General features: G+C 32.8%; 1 protein-coding gene across 5 annotated transcripts in view; it reads right to left on the bottom strand.

Annotated features, from left to right (window-relative positions):
* Positions 1–929: 929 nt before the first annotated feature.
* EPHA5 (EPH receptor A5) overlaps positions 930–17,760 on the bottom strand; it is a 342,893-nt gene continuing 326,062 nt past the window's right edge. For all 5 annotated transcript variants that reach the window (XM_032848719.1, XM_032848873.1, XM_032848637.1 and 2 more), the window contains 3 exons: positions 13,864–14,057; positions 10,753–10,908; positions 930–2,335 (listed from right to left, as the gene is read on the bottom strand). In XM_032848719.1, the coding sequence (XP_032704610.1) occupies positions 2,230–2,335; positions 10,753–10,908; positions 13,864–14,057 (456 nt within the window). In that variant the 3' untranslated portion in view covers positions 930–2,229. The remainder of the gene's footprint in view (positions 2,336–10,752; positions 10,909–13,863; positions 14,058–17,760) is intronic.

Raw genomic sequence — 17,760 nt, 5'->3', positions numbered from 1 at the left:
TTTTACAAAATTCAATAAAGTGCAATATATCTCCAATTGTTTTGTATAAAAAGAATTAGTTCATTTCTTTTCCTGAAATGAACAAAGGCATCTTTTCATGATAGTGATGCCCGCTTGTGATTTTATCAAGACAATGCTAAATCCACCTTCTCTACTTCCTCTGCAAATTTCACTAATCTATTAAAATATACTTGAAGTGTATTTTGTTAGGACCCATGGTACAGTGTAGGTCTAATAAATTATAGCCATAATTGGGCTGAACTAAATATACCATCTGAGAATTGTTTAGACCTTTGTTTTTTTCCTTTTCTTTTTTCTTTTTTCTTTTTTTTTTTTTTTTTTTTTTGCCAGGTTCTTTAGCAAAGAGTTACCCTACTGCTTAAGTAAAAAGTGGGCAAAGTAGAAAGAAGTTATTCCTTAAAGGTTTATTCTTGTGTGTGCTAACATTCAACTAAAGCAAGTGCTTGGAAAGACAGAATACCATTAATATCATGCAGGTATATTTTCTATGGATTTCATTAATCCAGACTACTCCAATATACTATTGCCCTTGATAATCATAAATAGGCTATATTTTGTTCAAATGCAGTGCTCCTTGAATAATCACATCATTCTATGGTTTCTATAAAATGTAATACTATAAAAAATGTGTTATTTCACCAAGAAGCTCAGTTTTGTTCAAATTCTAATGAACCATATAATTTATAACACAAAAGTCTGTCTTCACCAAGTGTGGTACATAGAATGTACATAGAACATATATTATATTCCTTAATAAGGTCAACTAAATAATACTTTGGACTGGTTTATCAAAATGAGTTCAATTTGATGAAACTGAATATAAGAAGAAATTACCAAATGAATAAACAGCTATCAATTAATAAAATTTGTTAAGTTTTGAAACAAGGATATATTATATATACGTGTGTGTGTGTGTGTGTGTATGTGTGTATTTCATTATTCCATCGCTGCCTTAGCATCAAAATTTCTAGGGCTGAACCACAAGGGAAACGGTTACAAAGGATTAACACTTAGGGGTAACGCTTAGTGCTATGTGCCTGGATTTAACAACATTAACAGAAGCCTGCACAGTTAAATCCTTCTACATCCTGCTGAAAATGTGCCCTTCGGTGTCAACTTTGCTTGACAAGATATTTTCTGGGACTCAGAAAGGTGAAATTTCTTACAGGGGTGCAAGATTAATGGCTAGAAGAACTGCATTGTCACAGATATCACAAAGTGTTTTCAAAAAGCCAAAGGGGATTTAATCTTATAGACATTTCCTGTTAGTGAATAAAGAGATTTAGTAGCTTTTGGATACATGAGAGGAAGAGAGACACAAGCTTGTGTTAAATTTTCGTTTTACCGCTTCCCTACTTCTCCTATTCATATTACACTGTGGAGCACTTATTCCTGTATGTTGCCCAAATTAAAACTATCAAAAATGCAAGCAGAATGATAACGCACACATGTGCAAGCATCACACACAAAACTGCAACTTAAATTGATTCCTGGGTATATAGCAAATTATACAGTATATACACATTGATTACCTAATGGTTTCTAGAAGAGCAACTAAAAGTAAATTTTATAACACAGAAAAATAAATATACACCCTGTATTGTACTTGTCCTTAATCAAGCAACATTTTTATACACTAGAGTCTATAACTTAACGCTGTGTAACAGCATTTTAAAATTACAAAAAAAGGTATCTATTAAGAAATTACCTAATCATATTGCTCTTCAATACACTTATGTAGACGATTAACACTTGAAGTAAACTTCAGTAAATTGCAGCTTTGTTAGCCCACGAATGGCTATAAACTTTTCCTTTCAAGTAGATTCTTGGAAGTTTTGAAAGGGGCTGCCTTAATTCCGTCTGTAAAGGTGCTCTATATAGTTATATATTTCATTTATAAAATTTTGTAGAAGTAGCGGAAATGATTTTCTTGTTGCAACATAAGATAATGTTTAAATTCATGTTTTTATTCCATGCAGGTTATATTTGCTTCATGAAAAATGAAGACACTGAGGAAGATAAGGAGATTTTAGCAAAACACTGATTACAAATTCTGTGGCTGAAACAAATGCTCTCCTAAGGTTTAGAAATCACTGAGTTTTCCCTTTTTCCCTTTTTTTGTTTGTTTGTTTGTTTGTTAAAATAAATCTCAGGGCTTGTTTACAAAGTGCAGAATCATTAACTTGACGAAGTGACACTAAAATGAAGTTACAATGGCACCATCCCATTCACCAGCTGCACCTTCATTTCTTGAAGGCTGTTCATGATCTTCTTCTGGTGACCAACAAGAGTCACTCCAAGCCGTCTCAAATCCCTGCAGTAAGAAAGCACACATTGGATGTATGTATTGATTCAACTAGTAGCACACCTCAATATTTCACACGGCAAAGACACAAACCTTTTGCACAAACTAGTTAGATTACAGTCCCGATTTAGATATATGGGGTCCAGTTTTCAAAGGCAGGTTCCCAAATTGTACCTTGAAAATCTGTTTGCAGCCAAACATATAATTTATAATAATAAGGAGAACTATCATATATATTTTCTCCCTTTTTGAGGCTTCATTATTTTGTTGGCACAGAGTGGTGGAAAAATAAATTTGCACATGCTTACCAATAACATTTAAATTAAAGGTACAATTTCATTGAACAATTTTGAAAATATGGACCTACCACAGGAACAATAACTTTCTTTTTTTTGATAAAAGAAGGGAGCATAAAATATACTTTAGAAAATTGTACAGTTAAGCAGCTGAAGACCAAACTCTTCATATGACTCAGTCAGTACAATCATTTTATACAACAGATATCTTTATGGGATAATAATCACTACATTGCTCTTATACTACTTCCAAATATTTTATTTTTTACTTGGAACCCAAAGTACTAGAGCTTTCTTCCTTTACCAATAATATCTAGGCTCTACTAGCACTTAGAGCATTCTGAAGATTACACACTCTCAGAAAGTCTTTTCAACCAAGATACATCGTTATTGTTTCTTTTAAACAAGCTTATTATCCAAAGAAATTATAAATGTTTAGAATTCTAAACTAACAGCATATTATGGAACCCACAGTCAATGCCCATGGTTATTACTTGTTATTTCATGGGCTATTCAGAAATTATATACCCTTAGGGTATGTATTTGGCAAATAAAATTATTCAGGTACATTTGGCAAATGGCAGCATTAATTACAGGGGAAAAAGGAACAAATCAAGATTTTTAAGTGACAAAACTATTTGCCATATTAGATTTCTTTAGATAATTACTTTATTGAATATATTATACTCAAAGGATATTTTTGCATTCAGAGTATCTTAGAATTCTTTAGAATTGGATACAATGACATGAAAATCATTATATGTCAAATTGGGCAGCTTTGGAAACAAGTAAATCTCTTGATATCAGAGAATAGAAATTTAAAAAATGGGTACAGATGTTCTACATATATTAATGTTGGAAATAATTGCTTATTTAAATAATATCTTAGGTTTCTTTTTTCTTTTATGTTTTCTCGATTTTTTAGGGGAGTTTTAGCAAATGGCAAGGAGCTAAAAAAAGAAGCAATTGATACATTGATACTTAGGGTGGAAACATAGTTCTTTCTTTCTTAGAATGTGAATATTGAACATTAGAAAGTATTAAATCTATAAGACACCAGAGTACAAAAATATGTGTGTGTGTGTGTGTGTGTGTGTGTGTGTGTGTGTATGGTCATGGAAGATAATCATTGGCAAAAATTAAAAGAAAACAGTAAATAAATCACTTTGAAACAAAATCACTGTTCTTAGTTATGAAATAGGCTATAAAATAGATAATGACTAGCATAAGGATAAGAAAAGCTTGAGTCTAATTGTCTTTCTTTTTTTTTCTTTTTTCTACTACATCAGTTCCTTAGCTTTGCCCCTGTTAGCATTATGGCTGGATAAATCTTTGTTAAAGGGGCTACTCTGTGCATTATAGAATATCTAACAGCATCCCAGGCCTGTATCCACCAAATACCAGAAACATTGCACCACTGTTGACCCTTTGTAGTGACAAGACAAAGTGTTTGCCATATGTCCTGTGAATAGAAAAATCTCCCCCTACTTGACAACCATTGCACTAATATAAAAATAATAGGTGAAAATTAAGATTTCTTTTTCCCATATGCTAGAAAAATACATAACTCCATGACATAGATTTTTTGTCAGTCATTCATGGATGAGAAAATGAAGGCTTAGAGAATTTAAATCACTTGAGTAGATAACACAGCTAGTGGGTACAAGGTTAATACTAAAACCAGGAACCTGATGCCAAAGTCTGTACTCTTTTAATTTCTCATTACTCTGAGATACAATTTTGAGCAAAGTACTTCAAATTACATCCAATCATTTATTTATCTGTAAAATGAGAATGTTCTCATGATAACATCTAATATCAAAAACTCTAAAAGAAAGAAGACATTTAATGGTGGAAACTGAACACATACTTCTTTGAGGTTATGGTAACCCAATCTACATGGCAATTTCAGTTATGAGCTAATTAACATTCTCATGTTTTTACACCTTATGAACCAAGAAGAACTGTGTAGATGTGGGTATTCATGGGTGCTCACTAGCATAGTTTAGACCTAAGTCAAGTGAGAGAACTAAAATGTCTTAACCCAGAAATAATCATTCTCTGCTAGAGAATTTAAATAATTAGTCATCAAAATGAAGTTAAACATAAGTTTTATCCAGGTTCGAAAGTCCTGATGTTATATATATGTACTTAAATTGTACAATTTATATGACTAATCCAATTATTAGGATGAGCTTTTGAAAATAATCACTAAAATTTATTCTGAAAGACCTGAGAAAGAAATTATAGGTTTCTCACTGAAATAGCATAGGTTTTGAATATACAATACCAGAATCTATTTGAAGTGTGTTCATGTGGGTGGGGGGGTGTGTGGGGTGTGTGTCTGCGTGCCTGCACATGCTCCACATTTGAACACTTGGTTGTCTCACTGACATAAAACCTCTCGTTTAACTTATTTTTATTGCCACTGTTTTAACTTGTTGTTATATTATACGTAAATAGGACTTCATTTTATCAAAATATCATTACCGACCACAAGAAAAGCTCTGTTTCAGTGTTTTGGATATTTAAATTTTTTATGACATCTATATCATGTTAAAGAACAGATGTTTTGAGGAATCGTATTTGATTAGTAGATGTAGTTATAGAGCTTGTATTTATAGGCAAATAAAATATTTCTTTCTTCAAAACATTTCATATATCTAGATTTTAAGTTAATTTTTGAAAAATTTTCCCAGTGAATTAAATATAAGATTTTATTTCAAGGGCAACTTATGATCTGATTATCTCCTAAGATGCACATGGATACTTAGACCACAGAAATTCTCTCTCTCTCTATTCAACCTGTTTCCCATCCCTCTTTCCATGGAAGAAATGGGGTTATAAAAACACAGCATCGCATTTTATATATTGCCATAAATTATGTGTGTCTTTAATGGAGTGCTGATGTTTTTAAAATCTGACTTGTCATTTCAATAGCTGTCAAATTACTGTGCAGAAATTTAGAAATAGCATGATTATAATGCATACAATATACCTATGCCTCTGTGCAATGTGATTTTCAGTGAGAAGTTCGGGGAGAAATAAGATCATTTCTGCAAGTTAAAATTGTTCTCAAAAGCAAGGAACTTTCTTTTTTTTTAAGATTTTATTTATTTATTTGACAGAGAGAGATCACAAGTAGATGGAAAGGCAGACAGAGAGAGAGAGAGAGAGAGAGGGAAGCAGGCTCCCTACTGAGCAGAGAGCCCGATGCGGGACTCGATCCCAGGACCTTGAGATCATGACCTGAGCCAAAGGCAGCGGCTTAACCCACTGAAACACCCAGGCGCCCCAGCAAAGAACTTTCTTAAGAAATCCTGTTTAATATTTGTTCTAATTATATGACAAATGACAATTAAAATAGTATTATAAAAACGTTTCTAGAAAAGGTTAAATAACGTTACTCCAATATTAATAAATGCATTAAGGTATTTAAAGTAGTTTTGTTTCCAATTTCATGATTTCTAAGAATTGCCATTTTGCTCTTTAGAGTATATATTAAATTGTCAAGTTAGCCGTAATAAAGTGAGAGAAATTTGATAAAAATTAAAGTATTTTACATTTAATGATGAAGTTACTGCTCTACTTATAGAAAGTTTTTCAAGATATGCCATTTTACTCATTTCATTTTTCTATATAGGAAATTTTATAGCTAGGTAAAATTTTAAATGTATTCCATTTATAAATATTATACTAAATATATCATGACCACGTGTAATCTTAAGTCATACCCAAAGCCAATTCTAATGATGATGAACTATATTTCAGCAGAAGCTTATGAATTTAAACATAATAAGAAGAGTATTGTTACATAAAAATAACTTGTTTTTTGTCAACAAAACACAACCAGTTTTAGAAAAGCTGAGAATATAATGAATTGCTATTGATGTAATTACATTTCAGCATATTTTTAAATGTTACTCCATAATATTAAACAAGGGAAAACACTGGTGCTATGATACTAAAAGGGCAGAATGAAAAACAGAGAGTAGCAAGAGGTGTCTAGTTGAGGTTGAGGCAACTCTTGATTATTCAGGATTTAGCTCATTCATTTATGGGCAAGTCATTCCCTCACTTCTTCTCCCTTCTGCTTTACACATCTTTTAGCCATATCACTGGTATTTACCCTACCAATACTGGCTGGATAGGAGAAGGGAGAAGAGAGATTAATAAATATTCATTAAATTCCAGTGTTTATTCTTTTTGTCATAATTTGATCATGCAGTGGTAGGTTTGAAATTTTTGGTTCCTTTAGAAGAATCCTGACAATCATTTATATATCTACTATACAAGATAAATATATCTACATTTGGCAAAGATTAACCATGACTGGTCATGGTTTTCAGTGAGTGAGACATGGTGAGACTATAGACGAGAAATTTTAGCTTCATTATGAACTACAAACTATGAACTAGACTAGAAACTTTACCTTAATTATGTAGAATGCAGAGGAGAGTAAGTACTCCTGTGTGTATTTTAGATATATAGTAAATTATGCATGATGTCTTTATTGATAAGAAATCTACTTGAATTAGTGTGCATACATTTTAGCCTTAAATTTGTAAAACTTCCATTTTAATAGTCTAAGACACCATTTTAATAAATGATACTAGCATAAATCTCTTCAATTTATATACAATTGGCATAATATTTAAATTCGTTGGATTTTGCTCATCTTCTGAATAATCAAAAGTTGACAATACTGGTCTGACAACAAGTTAAAAAAGTAACTGTACTACTGTCCTTAATACAGATCTTTGGATTCAATTTGCAACTCACTACAAGCTTATAATTCCCCCATCAACCAGAAGTCTCTACATTTACACACCAAAGTACAGATTGTACTATTACTGCCACAACAATTGTTCTGTGTATTATACACAGAATAGTAAGGTTTAGGCACAGAGAATGGCAGACAGAAACACCTAAGGTTGAAAACCACATTGCTGAATACATTTTAATTCTAAGATTGCTAAGTTTCTCATTTCCTTTCCACATTAAGCCATATATGCGTGTGCTGGTGCAAAAAGAAGAAAGAAAAGAGAAAAAAAGGAAAGGAAGAGAAAGAAAGAAAGAAAGAAAGAAAGAAAGAAAGAAAGAAAGAAAGAAAGAAAGAAAAGAGAAAGAAAGAGAAAGAAAGAAAGAAAGAAAGAAAGAAAGAAAGAAAGAAAGAAAAAGAAAGGAAGGAAGGAGGAAGAAGGAAGGAAGGAAGGAGGGAGGGAGGGAAGGAAGAAGAAAGGAAGAAAGAGGAAATCACAAACAAAATTAAACTTTTATGAAGGAAAATTTTTATCAAAGTATGCCGTTCTGACAAATTGTAATATTTTCTTTTCTTTTTTCTAAGCCCACTATGAGAACAAATTTGATGGCATAAATTCTAACATAATGTTTTAGTTTAAGTATATGGCAGTTTGATCTCTTGTCTTATAGTAATTGATCTTAACTTTTTCCCCCATCTAAGAATTTATCACAAGTATACTTCCAGTTCTGAGTTTCTATTATGCCTTGGCAATAACACTGACAATAATATTTTATTATATTATTATGGCATTATGCAGCCTCCATAAAATTAGTGTTTGGATATGGGGTAAAGACCATTAGTAAAAAATCATTATCTAAAGATTTAAGAGCTTGTCTTTTTCTCTGCTGATAACCCAGCAACTTTGCCATGTGTCTTCAATAATTTTTTTTTTGGTGAAGGGCAAGCAAAATACACAGACAACCTTTCTCTTATATTCCTGACTCTTTTTTTTTTTTTTAAAGATTTTATTTATTTATTTGACAGATAGAGATCACAAGTAGGCAGAGAGGCAGGCAGAGAGAGAGAGGAGGAGGCAGGTTCCCTGCTGAGCAGAGGGCCTGATGTGGGGCTCAATCCCAGGACACTGGGACCATGACCTGAGCCGAAGGCAGAGGCTTTAACCCACTGAGCCACCCAGGTGCCCCTCTCTTATATTCCTGACCAAGCAAGTAAATGATTACTCACTATTCTGTGAGTTATTTAAATGATGTTTTGATAAATATGTTCTTATAAAATAGGAAAAATGTAGTTAAAAAATAATAGATGAGGACATATATTTAAAGCTGCTAGAAATCAACTTCACTGGATTTGAGGTTTGCTGCCTCAGTTTCTAGTAAGGAATGGGCAATTATCTGCCCAGGAATCTGAAGCAACTGACACATGGAGACCAATATCTCTGAACAGGATGATGTTAGCGAGTGTCCTAATTTCTCTTTACTATTCCAGTTAAGGTAAATAAATTAAAAAACAAAATATCTGAAAGGAGGCAATATAGCAAGAGGCAACAGGATACCAAAGCAATAGAGAAAAAGAGAAGAAGCAGAACCAAGTAGAGAAAAACTGATCAGACAAAAACTACTAGAGAAGAGAAATGGGGTGGAGAATCATAATTAGAAGATAATAGAAGGCTATTAAGTCATGAAATAAAACATACAAAATGGAGAGAGTTTGGGGAGAGAGGAGTCAACAAGTAAGTCAAGAGACAATAATTAAAAGCAATGAAATATGAAACACTAAAATAATGTTAGTTTAAGTGGTTAACATATTTGGGGCCCCAAAGAGATAAAATAAAAGAGAGACAGTTAATGCAAAAACCATTATTTGTGTTTAAAACAATTCTGTGAAGGGAGAAGTGAAAAATAGTGGATGTAAATATATACATATATATGTATATGTGCTATTTTAATAAAAAGAGAGACATCGCTTAATGCAAATAATTTTATTATATATTTACAAGTAATCCGACATTGGGTAGAAGAAATACCTACAGTATCATTTTAATATAAAATGACAAATGACTTTAATAAATTAAAATGACCATTTTTACTGAAAAATTAAATAGCAATCATGTAAAAATAGTTTTAAATTATCAGCAAAATTTTCTGTTTACTATCTTAAATATAGCACAAATGAGTTCTTTGAGCATTCAAAGAAATAATGGGCAAAGCATATATGTCATCAAATAGATACAATTTGGAGGTGATGGTGAGGATGAAATTCAGCAAATTCAGAGAACATGCTGAGTAGTGACTTTAGGTCCAATAGTTATAGATACGAAGAGAAAGGCTGAGAATGTGACATTATCTGGTGACAAATGATGGTACCCTGTTACCTTTAGTGTGGATGGACTGTGAATTCAATGAAGAAAAGAATGCCAGACTAGAAATGGTGAGAGACAATTGCTCAATGTTCATATTATATGAAGTAATGGAATAAGGACTGCGGTTTTGTGCTTTACAATGGTCTACCATGTTCTAATCCTTACAACAATATTTTAACCTTTGAATCTATAGGTAATTTAAAGTAAGTTATTATATTCACAGGTTAAAACATTATTCGTGTTAATGTAAGCTAGATGGAACCACCATAACAACAGATAATTTTCACAAATAACAAATATTAGGCTAAAATAATTACACATACAGAGTATATAATAAAATACAAACAACTTACACCCTTAAAGAATTTAATATTTAATTCTAGTGATTTTTATTTATAAGATTTGATAAATGTTATCTTAAACGTGCAAACAGAAAAGGGCACAATTGGTTCCACTGAGATTGTACCAAATAACAATCAGAGGCAGAATCTAATATATCCTTGTATTGCAAGAATTAAGGTGCACCAGTTAGAGATTAGATGAGATTCCTGCCTGGGAAGCTTTGTTTGAGCTGTTGCTACCCAGATATTCATCACAGCCAAATTTTAAGAAAATCTTTTGTCATTACGTAGGACTAGCCACACCAATTGTGCTTACAGTTTGTTTTGTAAATACATTCATATAACATAAGTACCAGTATAAAAACTTTGTCAAAAAAACATCTTTTCCACAACACAAAATGCCAGTATTTTGCCAAGGAGCTGTTATTCCAATTATTCCAATATTCAAATGTTATTTATTTGAAGCAAAGAAGCAAAGATACTGGCCACAAGTAGCATTAACCATGCAGTTGTTAACAATACAGGCTAAAAAAGAAGAGGCTTCCTTGAAAGCTGTCACACATGGACAAAGGTTAACTGATTTCCCTTGACCTCATCCAGATTGGATTCTGAACAATTTTTCTCGCCCCAGCAATTATGTAAAAATTATCAGAAAAATTACTCACTCCAAGGTCACCTGAGCCACAGCGTCCATTGAACTGTATCCATTTTCCATGAAAATCTCTGTATACCGGCCCATTTTGATTGCTTCTAGCCATTCACCTACTGATCTGTAGGCCCCAGATCCCAGTGGGCTATGTTCTGCCAATAAATTAGATACCCTAAAACACAGAAAATAGCAATATTAAGAGTAACACTTTAACTCTTTTATAGCAAATTGTGATATTAGCACACAATCAATGGATTTTTGTGTTTATATATAGGGAAAAATATACTAACATGGAAGAAAATTATTCAAAATATAGAACACAAAATTCAGATTTTTTTCTACCTGTAGTCAATGAAAACTTATAACAGCTTAAGAAGCAAGTGGTCTGTGATATGAAACATTAGCTAAAAATTCCATGTGGTGATTTAGATTTTACTTCTCATTATTGTTTTTTGTTTGTAAAAATAATACAGAAAATACTGCCAAAATTAGATATGAAGGATAATTTGTGTAAAGCCAATTGCTCTTAGACGGCTAGAGAAACTCAAGTTCATTTATGCTTATTTTCCAGGAAGCTCAGAAGTTCTTTATTCTTCAATTTTATGCTCTTACATAAGGGTACTTGTTAATTTACAATAATAAATGTCTGTTACCTCTTTTCCTGACTTTAAAATTTGGAGGCACCTAGGACTTGGCCCTATATCTTCTCTACTCAGGCTAGAATTCCATTCTAGGCAATTTTACCCACTTTTATGCTTCACGTAGCATCTATTTTTCTCTAATTTTTACCTTCAGCCTAGGTTTCTCATGTATTCATACAGCTACTTCATACTTCCATATTTATCATAGGAATATCCCCTCAACATGTCTGAAACCACACTTCTCATCTTTTTCACATCCCTTCCCCATGAAATCTTCCCTACTCTAGTATATGATCCAACAGTTCACTCATCCCTTGTCCTCAGTCTCCTCACAATCCACCATTATGTGTACTATCCATTCTACCTCCAATACATTGCGCATCTGACCACTCCTCTCTATCTCATTTGTTGCCACTTCAGTGCAAGACATGTCTTACCTGCACAACTATCTAGTCTCAGAGTTACCCTCCCAAATTCTATTCTTACTCTCTACTGCAAAACCAAAGTTGTCCTTTAATGTTTTTATTTTGTTCAATATCTCCCTCCTCCAATAGTGCGTTGCTCAGAGCTGTATAATCAGCACCTATTCCACAGCATGACACAACATGGACAAGTGACTATTTGGATGAATAAATGGGTATCTTGTGACTTGTAGCCTTTAAGCAGTGGGAGTCAAAGATTTGATGAAAATAGAAATACAGGAAGAAACATTTGGGACATAGGATCCTCAAGTTGAAGTTATGAAAGAGTTGCAAATTCTAGTAATAGCAAATTCTGTAACACGACTATTAGGAGGAGAGTTCAAGGTAGGCAGAGACCAAAATCATTGAAAGAGAACATTTCAGGGTATTGAGAGATATTCAAACATCGTCTACATGTTTACAGAAATCACCAAGTTTTTGACATGGATGAAAATAAAGGAAAAGACAATGAACAAGGACTAACACCTTTTAGAATTAAGATTTGTAGATGCCTGAAAAAAGATGGTTAGTAAATGGCATAGTCTTAAGCCAAATCTGTTTAAATGAAACCTAGCTAGCTCATTCTATATATTGCATACAAAAAATATGAAATTTTTTTGGAGATTCTTAAACTGCTCCTAATCTATAATGATACCAATATAAACTAATGCAATCTAGAATATATAATGTCTTTTTACGGTTTCCTTTCTTTATGTCCGTTTGTGACAACATAATTCAAACAAGTAGATGAAAGAAATGCTTAGTATTTACGTGATAATAAATAATTAAAAAGCAGATATTTCAGGAATAACTGCTAAGAAGAGAAATTCACCACTTGTTACTACAGAATGCTAATGATGCTTGAAGAGAAGTTGAAGATTCATTTCTCATTTGTATTTAAAAATGACTTTTTGCCTAGTAAACAAATGTTATGTCAGAATCATAGGACTTATGTAACTTTATTAACAAATTATTTCTCATTTAGTTCACACTAATAGGCAGCCAATTTGGTCACACTTCTTGTAAAAATTAAAAACTGCCTCAAATATAGTGAAAATAACTATCTGGCAATTTTTTTAAAGTACATAATCAATTTTTTAAAGGATAATTATGTAATTAATCAGGTTAAAAAGAAAAACATGTTTTACAAATATACAGGATTATTTAAATGTATTCATGTGCATTCAGAATTTTTTTAAATGCTCATTTGTTCATACCAATCTTTTTCCACAAATTACTCATTTATCAGCTTTAAGTCTTGTTGCAACTTCACAGTAGATGATTAGCCAAATATCTGTGTACAATCAAATAAAAGCAAAGAATCTCTAAAGGAGTTGTCATTGTTCATAAAATTTGACAGACTTTAAAATCTGTTATAAAGAAATCAAAGAGTAATTATTGTTAGATACCTCTGGTTTACGAGATGCTTATCTGTGCTTATTTGGCTTTTCTGTGTGATCTCATAATCTTATTTTGCCCTATACACACCTGTGTGAGATTCAAAACACATCAAAATACACACATTTGGGCTTTTTAAAAATATTTTTTTTAAGATTTATTTATTTGAGAGAGAGAGAGAGAGCACCCAAGTGGGAGATGCAGAGGAAGAGGGGGAGAAAATCCCAAGCAGACTCCCTGATCAACAGGGAGCCTGACCTGGGGTGTGATCTCATGACCCCGAGATCACTACCTGATCCATTGGGGAGTCTGATGCTTAACCGACTGTGACACCCCGGCACCTCTCATTTACTTTTTTAAATGTACCTAAACTTGGCTACAATAAACATTTTATTGAAACTGGCATTTTCACTGTTAGATTAGGCATCGACTTTTTAATTATTTAAATTATTTAATAAGAATATTTTATTTTAAGAGAGTAACACTATGCAAAAACTGTATTTAGATAAATTAGTGTGATATAGCTCCATAGATTAGCATATATAGAAATGATTTTATTGGTTTAATGTCCATGGCATCAGTGTGAATTAACTACATGAAGAAAATCTCTCAAGTCTGGCTTCATACCTGCTTGATGCATTAACCAGCGTCTTCAAGCTACTTGGGTTACGTATCAGCTTATCCAACATGTTGACGATCTCATCAAACTTGGGCCTGCTACTCCGGTCCTTCTGCCAGCAATCCAGCATTAACTGATAGAGAGCAGCAGGACAGTCCATGGGGCTTGGCAGACGGTAGCCTTCCTCTACTGCTTTAATCACCTGTGTAAAGCAAAACAGAACCATACTCAACACCACACGTTCAGTACAGAGTAGCTTGAGAAATTTCCTCCTATCCAACTTTCCTCCTTTCTTGGTCTTACTTGTGCAGTAATAACCAGCATCACTACCTTTAAAATCTCTGATTACTTCCATTTGCTACAAAGCAACATAAAAAAGTAAATATGTTATCACAATGTAAAACAAAGGTTTTCTTCACATATCATAAGGAAAATAAATGGTAATCATTTTTACATAAAATCTTGATGAAGGGTGATTTGTAAAATTCATTGACGTAAAAATAATGTTCATGCTTTATTTATCCTTGCCTTCTGGAATCAAACAGGGATTACATTTATTAGTGATTTTTCTGAAAAATTAATGCCTTTTAATGACAAATTATGGGCAGATACATATTTTTTAAAGTCATAGAACTGCAATTTTACTTCAAAAGAGACTTTCGGATGGTAAATGATGGATAAGTCAAAGACTAAATTAGCTTAACTGTCTCATATATCATTTAATAATGTCAAAGACTGTCTGTTTATTATCATCTACTGATTTCTATCAGGAATTTGGAAGGACTGCCTAAGTAGCACAGGTATTATAAACTTATTTTTAATATAAAAATTTTTAATTTTTATATTAAATCACTGATTTTTAAATAAAACAAAGCATATGAGTATTGGTCTAATTGTGAAACTGTTTTATCGAAAACATAATGTTGCCGCTATCATCAAAATGACTCACTAAAGAAGAAATTCATTTATGCTTCTGAACATAATACAAGTTTCATTCTAGAAAATTTAAATATTTAAGTGATACTAAAGCCAACTACAATACACATATTTCTCAAAATCCTATTGTAAAGATTTCCTTAACAATTAAAGCTAATTGCATTTTTTGACAAAGAGTTTAGAGTTGACCTGACAAAAATGTGTGTGTACATATATATATATATATATATATATATATATAATTAGAATAGGAAATTTACAAAAACCATTTTGAAAGATTGGAAAGAAACCAGTCTCTCAATGATAAAGGAAATGGCATTTGAACAAAAGCAGTGGCACATGGAAAGAAGATGAAATGGCATATTTAAGGGACATTTATGATATAGTGGTAGAGGGGGAGGAGAGAATGTATCTGAGATAAAGCAAGTTCAGACTTCTCACACGGGATGGCTGTTGCTCTTTACTTTAGGCAAACACATTTATGGGGGTAGAGAATGTTGACAGTATAATTTGGGGCTTGTTTTATTTGGGGCGAGTGGGCAATACCCAGATGGCAAGTTGCAGGAATCTGGCTAGGGTGCAGGAGATATTAGATATGATAATGTAAATGTGAAAGTCATCATAACTTGGTCACAATTTGAAGTCAGACATGGCATATATCTCCCTGGCAAGGGCATACAATAAAAGTTCCTGAGAAGTACAAAAAGTTAAGTTCAGGCAGAGGAATAAAAAGTACTCCAGGGCTCCAAAAACAAATGGTCAGATAAATAACTGAGTAACTATGAGCAAAATTCCTGAGAGTCACCTACCACCTTAGTTAACTCAAAAACAATATAAAAAATTAAAATGTAAACCATGATAGAAACTATTACAAAAACGGTAACATATCATTGGCCTACCTAATCTGTAAAAAGTTCATAAATATTAAAAAATAAAATTGTTAAAAAAAAACAGATTCAAGAAAAATAGATACTAACTATAAAAGAAAAGTCTAAATAAATTGAGAAAATAATTATTCCCTTTAGTGAGCAAATAAAAGAGCAAAAATGAAAAATCAAAAGTACCATTTGAACTTACATATTGAGGGACATTCATTTTTTATTAATTTGCTTATCATAAGACTTCTCATTGCTAATGTCAGTGGCTATTATCTTTAATAACATATATGTACCAAAATAAAATGTCCTAATATAGTTCAAGCCATGAAATATTGCACTATTCAGTGAGAACAGTGCTTTTTACGTACTTAAAACCTGATTTATTTCATAATGGATTTTTTCCCAAAGCTGCTATAAATAAGCTCTATTTTTTCTTTAGCACCTACATTTTTTAAACATTGTCTTTCCTCCACTGAGCAGCTAGTCTTCATATGTGACTATGAAATGAATAAATTAAACCAAGTCATTAACTTTATAGGAATTTTATAAGTTATTTGATTGAGACATTATTTCCAGAATATACTACGTAATTTTATTTTCAGGTAAATTTAGATATAGAAATATAATATTATGTCTCTAAGTTAACTTAAGTACTTGATCTAGGAAATTAGGTCACTGAATTTAATTCTACATTTATCTTTAGAATTTATCTTCAAAGTACATTTAAACTATAACTTTAGATTTTATATTTAGACACACTGATTTTTTTTTTTTTTTTCATTTTTAACTACTGTTTCCTTCATGGTTTGGGAGGGAAATGAATGGCATGTGTACTCTGGTACTGAAATGCTTGAAATCTATCAAAGTGCAATTTAGGCTATTTATTTTCTCATAAAGTTTATAACGTATAACCAAGTGAATCATAATCTCAATTGACTTTCTTATTGCTACTACAGGTGTTAATGTGGATGGTTGAGATAGAAAAAGGAAAGAAAGAGAAAAAAGAAAAAAAGACAACCAGAAGATTGACAATCTGGTACCAGTTCATATGCACTACATCTGAAGTACTTTTTTTAAAGATTTTATTTATTTACGTGTAAGAGAGAGAGCACACAGGCAGGGAGAGCAGCAGGATCCCCGCTGAGCAGGGAGCCTGAGGCAGGACTCAGTCCCAGGACCCTTGGATCATGACCTGAGCCGAAAGCAGGTACTTAACCCACTGAGCAACCCAGGCATTCCAAATCTGAAGTATTAAACTATGCATTTCCTTGGCGTTGTGTAAATCGACAGTCTGAACACAATTTTAAGACTGCTGTTTCTTGGGGGCCAGGGGTGGCTCAGATGGTTAAGCGTCTGCCTTCGGCTCAGACCATGATCCCAGGGTCCGGGGATGGAGACCTGGGTCAGGCTCTCTGCTCAGCAGGAGCCTGCTTCTCCTTCTCCTCCCTTGTTGTGCTCTTTTTCTCACTATCTCTGTCACTATCCGTCTCTCTCTCACAAATCAACAAATAAAATATTTTTAAAAATTCTGCTTCTTTTAATACATAAAACTTCAATACTGTGTACCCAATACGGCACTATTCGCTTGCAGCAAGCTGACTCTACTGGACCCATTTTCTCATCTCAGGGTCAGGGTTTTGTCCTGTCATATATATATATGTGTGTATATATATATATATACATATATATATATGTATATATATATATATATATATATATATACACCCATTCTGGGCACAGTTTGCTTTTGCCACTCACAGAGGCTCAGCCAGCATTACAAGCTTTACAATGCTTGATCCACAAACACTGCACCCCACAGCATATCGCTTAATGAGGGCATGGACTTCCCAGTAAAGAATGTGTGAGAGTATCACATACTCACTGATGCGCTGGTAAATAATTAACAGCTGGTTCTCCTTGGGGGTTGGGGGGGGCAACATATTTGTAACATTTTCTTGTTTATGTGGTATGAAGACTCCCTCCATGTCAAGTACAAGCTATCAGCATGATCTCACTGAAAATTTGCTAGCTGGTGCAAGCTAGTTCCCGCAGCCACTACACGTAGTTCATAATACGTTCATTCCTTGGGGC

This window comes from Lontra canadensis, unplaced genomic scaffold (genome assembly GCF_010015895.1).
Source record: "Lontra canadensis isolate GAN:19392208 unplaced genomic scaffold, GSC_riverotter_1.0 scaffold1, whole genome shotgun sequence".
NCBI classification, from domain to species: domain Eukaryota; kingdom Metazoa; phylum Chordata; class Mammalia; order Carnivora; family Mustelidae; genus Lontra; species Lontra canadensis.
Note: the sequence above shows the minus strand (reverse complement) of the source record. Positions and strands in the feature narration are given on the sequence as shown.